Source organism: Leptonychotes weddellii, chromosome 9 (assembly GCF_054177405.1).
Source record: "Leptonychotes weddellii isolate Sample4059 chromosome 9, ASM5417740v2, whole genome shotgun sequence".
NCBI classification, from domain to species: Eukaryota; Metazoa; Chordata; class Mammalia; order Carnivora; family Phocidae; genus Leptonychotes; species Leptonychotes weddellii.
This window is the reverse complement of record NC_138377.1, coordinates 24,778,239-24,788,878: the sequence shown is the minus strand read 5'-3', so window position 1 is coordinate 24,788,878 and position 10,640 is coordinate 24,778,239. Positions and strand designations below refer to the sequence as shown.

The window sequence follows — 10,640 nt, the reverse complement described above, 5'->3', positions numbered from 1 at the left end:
CCACACACAGAGAGGCTAAATGGATTCTCTTATTTCCTGTTCATGTTAGTAGCATCACAGATTTCCTAATTCACAACTCAAAATCCTCACCATCTTTGAATTCTCCACTCTCATACCTTCTATATTCCAATCTGTTATCAAGAACCGGTGATTTTTCCTTTGTAATATCTTTCCCATCTCTTTCTCCTTCTTTCCTCCCTAGTACCCCTGTTAATATCTAAATTCTGGCCATTATTACTTCAGACTTGGGACTGTTACAGCTTCTTAACCGGTCTTCCAGTTACCAATGTCTCTATTCTCAAATCTATACACCACTATTTTCAACATTTTCCCACTAGATTTTAACCCACAGCATGTCAGGAATTCATTTATCTTTGAACACTGTACAACCTGGCATATATGTTTAATTAATCAATGTATGCTGAATGAATGAATACATAAATCAGCTCACTCTCGTTAAAACTTTCACAAGGGCGCCTGGGTGGCTCAGTTGGTTAAGCGACTGCCTTCGGCTCAGGTCATGATCCAGGAGTCCCGGGATCGAGTCCCACGTCGGGCTCCCTGCTCAGCAGGGAGTCTGCCTCTCTTTTTGACCCTCCCCCCTCTCATGCTCTCTATCTCATTCTCTCTCTCAAATAAATAAATAAAATCTTTAAAAAAAATAAAAAATAAAAAAAAATAAAACTTTCACAAATTGGGGCACCTGGGTGTCTCAGTTGGTTAAGGTCATGATCTCAGGGTTGTGAGACTGAGTCCCATGTACGGTTCCCCACTCAGCGGGAAGTCTGCTTGAGATTCTCTCCCTCTCCCCCCTGCTCATTTTCTCTCTCTAAAATAAATAAATACATCTTAAAAGAAAAAAAAGGGGGGGGGGGCGCCTGGGTAGCTCAGTCAGTTGGGCATCTGCCTTCGGCTCGGGTCATGATCCTGGCGTCCTGGGATCGAGCCCTGCATCAGGCTCCCTGCTCAGTGGGGAGTCTGCTTCTCCCTCTCACTGTGCCCCTCCCCCTGCTTGTGCACTCTCTCTGTCTCTCTGATTTGCTCTCTCTCTCTAATGAATAAATAAAATCTTTAGAAAAATAAAATAAAACTTTCATCAATTTTCCACTGTTCATAACAGAAGGTACAAACTCAAAGACCTACATACTTACTGGGGCCAAGCAGGAAATAGAAGTCAGTAAAGGTGTAAACCCACAGGAAGTGGTGGAGACTATGGCAAGCTAGAGAGGACATAGGCCATCTGAACGGGCAGTTGCTCGCTGCTGCCACAAACTGCCACCATGATGAACTACAGGCTCCGTATTGCCAGGTCTTCTGGTTTTTTCAAGATAAGCTGAAAGCACAGATTTCTGTGTGGAATCTGGTTTTTAAACAGTGACAACTAATTCCACTTAAAAATTTTAAAAAACCCAAAAGCCACTGTGCAGGCCTGGCAAAACACTATGGGTCAAATCCAGCCTTCAAGTTACAAGTTGGCGTCTCTGCTCTGTAGGATAAAAGACAAACTCCCTGCCTCACATTTGAAGTCCTTCGCTGTGAATTCCCAGGCTACCTTACCAAAGTTTTTTGCCCACTACTTTCATACAAGAACCCTCTCCTCTAGTCTAGCAATTCTCAAACTTTAGGATGTATCAGAACCACCTGGAGGACTTGTTAAAACATAGGTTGGTGGGCCTCACTGCCAGCATCCTGATTCAGCAGGTCTCCAGGGGGGCCTGAGAATCTCCATTTCTAGTTTGTAACAAGTTCCCAGGTGATGCTGATGCCACTGGTCCATGGACCACACTTTGGGAACTACTGCTCTAGTTAAAAATCTCCTTGTCTCAAACACACTGAATTTTGCTCACATGATTCTACCTTTCCAGAAAGTCTTTCCTCTTCCTTTCAGCCCACCTTCTGTAAACTTTCTCTATAAGAGCCTTTCATGTCCCCAAATTCCTGCAGCACTTACACCATCTTCCCTTTATCCATCACTGCTTGGTGTTTTTTATTAACTGTTAGTACCTCGGTGCCAATGAAGTTGTGTATTCTCACAGATCAATGCTCAGGTCAGTACCTCATATACCTGACTATAAGCCACTTGAAGGCTGGTACTCCTCAAGCTGTCAGGTAGCATGGTATACAGTTGGTACTCACTACAGTTTTTTTTTTAAAGATATATTTATTTATTTTAAAGAGAGAGAGAGAATGAATGAGCAAGAGAGGGGGGCAGAGGGAGAAGGAGAGAAGCAGACAGTGGGGAGCCAGATGTGGGGCTCAATCTTACGACCCTGAGATCATAGCCTGAACCAAAATCAAGAGGCAGACACTTAACTGAATGAGCCAGCCAGGTGCCCCCTCACTAAACATTTCTTAAATGAACATCTGCCAGATCCATGAAATCAAAGTGCAGATAAGTGGGACTGAAATTTGCATGTGTAATTTTTCTTAGAGAACTTGTAGTCCTGTGTAATGGCTTTGTCAGAATAGGCAACTAATAAAAATGGAATACTTTGCAAATAAATTGCCAGTAGTAATAATTATCTTATTTTGTATAAAAATAAAACAGTCAGGGGCGCCTGGGTGGCTCAATCGTTAAGCATCTGCCTTTGGCTCAGGTCATGATCCCGGGGTCCTGGGATCGAGCCCTGCATCGGACTCCTTGCTCAGGGGAAAGCTGCTTCTCCCTCTCCCACTCCCCCTGCTTGTGTTCCTTCTCTCTCTGTCTCTGTCTCTGTCAAATAAATAAAATCTTAAAAAAAAAAAAAAGTCAATGTTAAAAAAAAACAACAACAATCCTAGTTTTAAAATTGATAACAGTAAACTCTTGATCTCCAGGATTTCTTATCCCTTGCAGGGATGTGACCTAGTCAATATCACAATATAATACCTATTTAATAGAATTCTGTATTTGTACCACGGGCAATAAAAAAGATGAAAGTAACTGACTCCCCATGATACTTGGAAACACGAATCAGTCCCTTCAGATACAGTTTGGATAATACATTTATGCATGATTCTAAATGCTTTATGAAAACCAAATCAAAAGCTCTCCACCTACACTCTTCCATCTATAGAGTTCCATCTACTATCAGGTGATTTCAAGGATGATTTATGAGTAGAAACTTTGAGTCTCCAGGCGAAACAAGAATAAAGCCACAGATGACTTTACAGAGTAAACCCAAATTGGGAACTACTAGAAGAGAAAATTAGAAATACTATATATTTTGAAAAACAAAACAAAACAAGACCAGGAAATACTATATATTTTGATACGTAGTCTTAAGTTGTTTGGCTTTTTGAACAACTTTACACTTGATATTACAATCAACAGGACAAGAGAAAAGTCATCATTTGATAAGGACAGAGAATCCAATTCAGAAAGAAAACACCAAGAAAACCCACCCAGAAGCATATGAAGTACATTTAGAGCTTTAAGCTAGCACAGATGTTACCTTCTATCAGGTTCCTTGTCCTACCTACCAGGACCATAATGATCTTGTCTGCATGAGGATTCAGCCAAGACACTCCCACATTTCTATGTTGACCGGGAACTATGCAAACTGTAGGAAAAACAATTGTAAAGCCAAGTCAACAAAACACTAACTGGTTTATTCCAAGTTTTAAAAGCATTAACATTCTAGGGGCACCTAGGTGGCTCAGTCGTTAGGCGTCTGCCTTCGGCTCAGGTCATGATCCCAGGGTCCTGGGATCGAGCCCTGCGTCGGGCTCCCTGCTCTGCGGGAAGCCTGCTTCTCCCTCTCCCACTCCCCCTGCTTGTGTTCCCTCTCTTGCTCTCTCTCTCTCTGTCAAATAAATAAATAAATAAATCTTTTAAAAAAAAAGGCATTAGCATTCTAAAAAATAAAACAAAGCATATTTATTCAGCAAGATAATCCTGAAACTTCACAGTAAACCTACCTACCAGAAATTATGGAAGGAAATGTTACCAGATGAATTGCTAAATAGCAACTGCCTACTTTACTATCTGTATCATCAGATGTTTCTTACTAACAGATGACTGAATAATATCCAGTTCTTTGGCAGAGAATGTGGAGGTTCAGAAGACTGCAAATTCTAGAACCACCTCTACTATAGTATAAATATGGGCACTTCTCTTAGCCATAGTCATATCACAGCAGTTTTAACTACAAACTTATGGTAAATAAAAATGTTGTATGATTTTAAAAAACTATAAAGTATATATAATTTAAAGTATTATGTGTATATTAAGAAATAATCTTGTTACAATCAAATTTTCATGTTTATAAATGAGTCTATAGGCCTGTGTTCAAACAAGGAAAGTCTTGAACTGACCTTCATATCATACAATAACCAATTTTTAGAATTCCAAATATACAGCCTGTATAGAAGATGCCCTAACCTCTCTTTTCTGCAAGTTATCAATAGGATGCACTTTCAGAACCTCAGACAAAAATTAATCCTAACTTTATGGATATTATCAGAGGAAATTCCTTCAGTGTATGGACCCACCAGAGTGTGACATACAAATAGAGGGAAAATTTGCACCAGAAATACAGTAAGCCACCAGAGGGAAGGGGTTGGAGGGTTGGGCAAAACAGGTGAAGGGGAATAGGAGATGCAGGCTTCTAGCTGTGTAATTGATGTGGGAAACAAAGGCAAAATAAAAAAATTAAATTTCCTTACTATTTAAAGCCCAATGACAAGTCCTTGGAATAGGCAGAGTGATGTTCCTCTAGGAACTCAGCTGCCTTGATGTTAGTACTTTGGTAAGGGCAAGAGGAAACCTTAGCCCGACCCCCCGGGGATCCTGTGGTCTATTTTAATATATAAAAATTCCTTTGGAAACTTTTTATCTCTACTTCCCCACCAAGATATATGTTGTCAATCATCCCCCAAGCATATGGCCCACTGATATACATCTGAAGGGTCTCATGACTAAGGGTTTACTAGACAGTAATAAATGACCTTTTCCTAATAATAGCTAGCCCCCTCAAGCTCCTGGAAACCTTGCTTCCAAAATTCCTTAGAGACTTAAGCTATCCCTAACCCCCTCCCAACTTGAAAGTATATAACTGGCCACACCTCACAACCCCAGGGCAGCTTTTTCTGGCCACAGGTCCTGTCCCATGCTTTAATTAAACCACCTTTTTGCACCGAAGATGTCTCAAGAATTCTTTCTTGGCCGTCGGCTCTTAACCCCAACATTTCCCTACATCAGGATGAATAAATCATTGGAATAAAAGGGACTTAGGGAGTAAGTTAATGCATAGAAAATACAATGATACTGTAATAGCATTTTACACGGTAGCTACACTTGTGGTGAGCACAGCAGAACCTATAGAGAAGGTGAATCACTATGTTGTACAACTGAAACTAATATAACACTGTGAATCAACTCTACTCAAAAAAAAGGGGGGGTAAGCTAAAATCACGCTAACACACGCTGTGTCTAAAAACATTTTCAGCGCTCATTAACAAATCAGCATGTTCCCTCTAGCCACAGAATTCATAAACAGAAGCTACACAACTGGAGGGAAAAAAAAAGGAAGGGGACATCAGGACAAAGACCTCGAGAAATGGAGAGGGAAGATGTACAAAGTTTTTAAAGAAACATTAAATTCAGGGGTGCTTGGGTGGCTCAGTCGTTAAGCATCTGCCTTCGGCTCAGGTCATGAACCCAGGGTCCTGGGATCGAGCCCCGCATCGGGCTCCCTGCTCCGCGGGAGGCCTGCTTCTCCCTCTCCCACTCCCCCTGCTTGTGTTCCCTCTCTGTCAAATAAATAAAATCTTAAAAAAAAAAAAAAACAATAAAAACACCTTAAATTCAATTTGAAATGTAGGATAACGCATAGCAGAGCTTCAGTCACAAGTTTCCTAGGCACTGTCTTGGCACCCTGAATTCCCGATCGTCCTCAATGACTAACTCTCACAGAATGAAGGCATAATCACAGAGCTCCTCCTCTGAAAAAGAACAACACTTTTGAATACCCCTTTTCACAAATGTGCTCAGGAAAAAACAAAACAAAACAAAAAACAAAACACCAAAAGGCCGAAGTTCCAACTGTATGCAACTTGCACAAAAAGGGGCTGCGGACGAGACAGGTATCAATAAATGGGAATCCGGGGCCGTTTTGGGCGGGCAGCGTCGGACACACGGGACAGAACGGGGCCGAGGGCCTGACCCCAGAGCTCTCTCCTCGTGGCCCTGCCGCCTTTCCCACCCCAGGTGACAACACTTTTCTTCTCGTCGGAGCCTCTCCGACCCCAGCTGACAGGACTTTTCTCGGACGCCCGCACGCGCTCCCCAAACGAGGCTGCCAGCCTCACCGCCAACCACCGCCCTCGGAAAAGTCCTCCACGGCCTCATCAAAATGTGTTGAGCCTGGCAAGTCCGTTGAATGCTTCATCCCTTACAGAATTAGCCAGAGTTAGAAGCTAGGAGAGGGAGAAGGAAACCAAAAGAGTCAGGGCAGCTTCGGGAGAGGACGAGGCGGAGCACGGCGGCCTCGGTCACGCTGGCTGCGGCGTGAGGCCAAGGGGTGGACGCGATGGCAAGGAGGGGGAAACGCTGTAAAGCCGGCGCGGGGTGGCGCACCGACGCCCGCGGCGGGGCGGACGGAACCCCAGGGAAGCAAGCCTCCTGAGGCTTGGGCGCACCGACCGTCGCGCCGCCGGAAACGCCCGGCCTGCAGGACGCCGCGCCGCCGCCCCGTGCGGGCCCGTTTCGAACCCGCGCCCGCCAGCCTGCCCAGCCACGTCCCCGCTGCCCGCACACTCACCGCGCGCGCGCGCCGCCCCGGCGCGGCCGCCCGCCGCCCTCGGCCCTGGGAGCGCTCTCTGCCCCGCCCCCGTGCCCGGCCCGCGGACCGGGCCCCTTGCGGCGGCGGCGTCGGGGCTACGTCACGGGCGCGTGCGCTCTCGGGCGCACGGGCAACGGCCGGGACGGAACGTTACAAGCTGGGCGTGCTGGTTTCCTTAGAAACGGAGCCGGGCCGGGGAGGCGGTGGAGAAACGTCGACTGCAGTGGGGCCCCTGGTGAAGCCAGGATGCCGTCTAAGGGAAAGGACAAAAAGAAAGGCAAGAGTAAAGGCAAAGACAAAGACAAGAAGTAAGGAGAAGCCACGCTGGGGTCCCCTCTCCCCGGGCCTACCCTCTGGGGATTCGGGGCTGGGAACCGGCGGGACGCTGGGGCTGGCCGGCTGGCTAACTGCCCTCCTCTTGCTCTCCTGGATTCTGAAAAGGACAGCCTCATTGTTCAAAAATTCCCAAAATGCATGCGAACCGTACTGCTCCAACCTAAACAACGGAGTGTGAGTTTTGGGACCCTGAATAATTTAGACACAGCCCCTGCCTATGTGTAATGCATTAACGATGGAGGCAGATAAGTTCCCAAAGAATAAAATACAGGACCAAATGAAATAGGGGCTAGTGAAAAAACCAAAGAACTGGGAATGAGGAGGAAGAGTTAGTTCTGACACTAGAAGTGAAGATCAGAAGGTCAGGATAACATTTCTTGGTATACTGAAGGTCCTCTAGACCAGCGCTGTCCAATAGGGTAGTGACCAGCCATGTGTGGCTCTTAAAATTTAAAAATCAGATCTTCTGTTGTATTAGCCACATTTCATATGTTCAATAGGCACATGTGGCTACTGGTGACTGTATTGGACAGCCTAGGTATAGTACATTAACATCACCACAGAAAGTTCTGTTGGACAGTACTGCTCCAGACCGGTGGTTCTCAACTCGGGGCGATTTTGGCTCCCAGGGGACATTTGGCACTATCTAGAGACATTTTTGGTTCTCATCGGGGGATGTGTGCTACTGGCATCTAGTGGGTGGAGACCAAGGATACTGTTAAACATCCTGCAATGCACAGGACACCCCCCACCTGCTCTCCAAAGAATTATTTGGCTCAGGATATCAGTAGTGCCAGGGTTGGAAACCCCTGCTCAAGACTACAAGCTTCTCTAGAGTAGGCACTAAGCATTATTCTCCATATCTCCAGCACCTAGCAGAGACCCTGGAACATGGTGGATGCTTATTATTTGTTAAATAAACAAATTAAGGTGTCCATGTATGCTTCAACTTGAATCTTCTCTTTTTTCAATGGGAACTATGCTCTGGGTTTCATTCTCCCCCCGCCCCCGCCCCCCACCTGAGAGATCTCTGTGATGTAGTTGAGAATATCTTGAACATCTAGAGAATCTCTGGGTGAAGAAGTAGTTCGATGGGCCTTTTGAAGGATTCCTTTTGGTTCAAAGGAAAACGTAAAAGATTTGAACGAATTGGTAATTGTTCACGTTTCCCCAAGCTGGTCAGAACCCCTAAAGTAGGCATTGCTGTAGCACTAACCCTTTGCATGGAGTTGCTGCTAGATTGCCACTAAATCTATTGGGTGACTCTAGTGGTTTGTTGGAATCATACATGGTGTCCAGCATCAATCACTATATATGGGACCAAAAGGGAATCCCCCAAACTTGTAAAGTTTATAAAGTAACTTGTTTAAGAGAGTAATACATGCTCAGTACAGAAGGTTTAGGAAACATGGAAGTCAAAGTAGAAAACAAAAATCACCTGTAATCCCATCATCCAAATGTAACTACTACTATCATTTGGGGATTTTCTTTTTCTTCTTTATAAAATGATAGCCCATGGTACATATTTATTTGTAGCTCCCCCCCCCATGTATTAATATAAGTATTCTTCTGCAGTGTAACTTTTTTCTTTCTTTTTTACATAATTGCATAAACACTTTTTAGAAAAGATTTTATTTATTTGAGAAGGAGAGGGAGAGGGAGAGAGAGAATCCTTGAGCAGATTCCCCACTGAGCACAGAGCCCTGACGCAGGGCTGAATCCCAGGACCCTGAGATGATGGCCTGAGCCAAAGTGAGATCATGAGCTGAGCTGAGGTTAGACACTTAACCAACGGAGCCGCCCAGGTGCCCCAGTCTTGCACTTTTTAAAAGTGCCAAGGGCTTGTCACATTCTTGGAACTCACTAGCATAAGTTTTCTATTTTTGACCGTGCATCTACAGTACATTTATCAACAAGGAGGAACACTGAGGGTAACAGACCTTGTATTCCTTGGATTTTCCATGACTCATAGTTTGAGAAACGCTGCTTTGTTTTTCAGTCAGTATTAGTGGTTTTATGAGAAATCCTAGCTGCCATCAACTGTTATGAGCAGCTTAGACCTGATACCTTCAGGGAGTAATTGGATGATTATAGCAAGGCAGCCTGTCACTACTGCCTAAATCATGCTGGAAAGGAAGGTCAAAGCTATAACAGGCTAGAGGGTTGGAGGTGGGGCTGACCTTAATTTGAAGAGAACAGAAGGGAAAGGGATGGAGAACCAGGAGTTGGTAGGGATGGAGGGTGATAGTACAGAAAGATCCACACATATCTATGTGTGAAAATATTTAGAGTTCAAATGCAGGTAAAGTCTTACTTATTATCTAAATATTTATGCATCCAGTGCCTACCACATATAAGGGGCATTGTTTTGTTAATCTTCATACCATAAATCTTTATTTTGTTGTTTGTTTGTTTTTTAAAGATTTTTAATTATTTAACAGAGAGAGAGAGCATAAGTAGGCAGAGCGGCAGACAGAGGGAGAGGGAGAAGCAGGCTCTCCGCCGAACAGGGAGCCCGATGCGGGGCTCGATCCCAGGATCCTGGGATCATGACCTGAGCCAAAGGCAGGCGCTTAACCGACTGAACCACCCAGGCGCCCCTAAATCTTTATTTTGAAAAACTCTACTTTTATCATCTTAATCTTTGAAGCCATGCTTTATTATCATTATTTTAAATTTTTCTTTTTACTTCTGTATAAATGATTATGGTTCGTTTCTCAGCTGTCCTTGAAGCCTGGTGCATTGTGGCACCAGCTAATAAAGTATTTAACATACTTGTCCTTGTGACTTGATCTTTTGTCCAAGGTCTAGCCAGAAATCCCCCCCCAAAAAAACAACCTAAAACAAAACCAAAACTGGGGTTGGAGTATGTGGAAGATTACAGAATGATGGACTTACAGTTACACTACGAATGTATTATCATGCAGAGGGGGAACTAAGGTAATGGATTTGCAGGAGTGAGAACCAAGGTCTAAAACTGAGTGGGTAGGAATAGAAATGACAGTTTCAAATACGAGAAAAAGAGGTAAATGAAAAGATGTGAAAGATTTATGAAATGAGTTTGACTTATGCCTTTCCTCTTTGTTTTTCCAGTCCTTTAGAGTTATGCTCCAAAGCTCCCCTCTTCTGAGAAGAGTCACCCACTTAACTCCCTTATCATAAATATGTATTTATTAACTCCTTCATCCAACAATATTTGCTCATATGTGCCAGGCAATGCCAACCAAAACAAATAGTAGTAAAGAGAAAGGTATAATTCTAATATAGTAGAGAAATAGTTATATGCTGTCAATGTCCTCTTCCCATGCAGGAAGATAATAAAAGCTGATGAATCTACAGTGGACAGAGCCAAGGCCAATGCCTCCCTTTGGGAGGCCAGACTGGAAGTCACAGAACTCTCTAGGATTGAGTATCGTGATACTTCCCGGAGACTGGCAAAAAGTAATGAGGACTTAAAGAAACAGCAATATAAAATGGAGAAAGATACAATGTCTGTATTAAGTTACCTGAAGAAGCAGGATCAGGAGAAAGATAATATGG

General features: G+C 44.0%; 1 protein-coding gene and 1 long non-coding RNA gene across 4 annotated transcripts in view; one reads left to right on the top strand and one right to left on the bottom strand.

The window, feature by feature from the left end:
* Positions 1-6,863, bottom strand: part of LOC145723390 (uncharacterized) — a 12,930-nt gene extending 6,067 nt beyond the window's left edge. Inside the window, exons 1-3 of the long non-coding RNA XR_014148357.1 lie at positions 6,744-6,863; positions 3,463-3,542; positions 1,152-1,333 (exon numbers count right to left, since the gene is read on the bottom strand). This is a non-coding gene — a long non-coding RNA (uncharacterized LOC145723390). The remainder of the gene's footprint in view (positions 1-1,151; positions 1,334-3,462; positions 3,543-6,743) is intronic.
* The window catches only part of BBOF1 (basal body orientation factor 1), a 38,980-nt gene continuing 35,151 nt past the window's right edge, over positions 6,812-10,640 (top strand). For all 3 annotated transcript variants that reach the window (XM_006730940.3, XM_081830248.1, XM_081830247.1), the window contains exons 1-2: positions 6,812-7,072; positions 10,411-10,639. In XM_006730940.3, coding sequence (XP_006731003.2) covers positions 7,011-7,072; positions 10,411-10,639 — 291 coding nt within the window. In that variant the 5' untranslated portion in view covers positions 6,812-7,010. The remainder of the gene's footprint in view (positions 7,073-10,410; position 10,640) is intronic.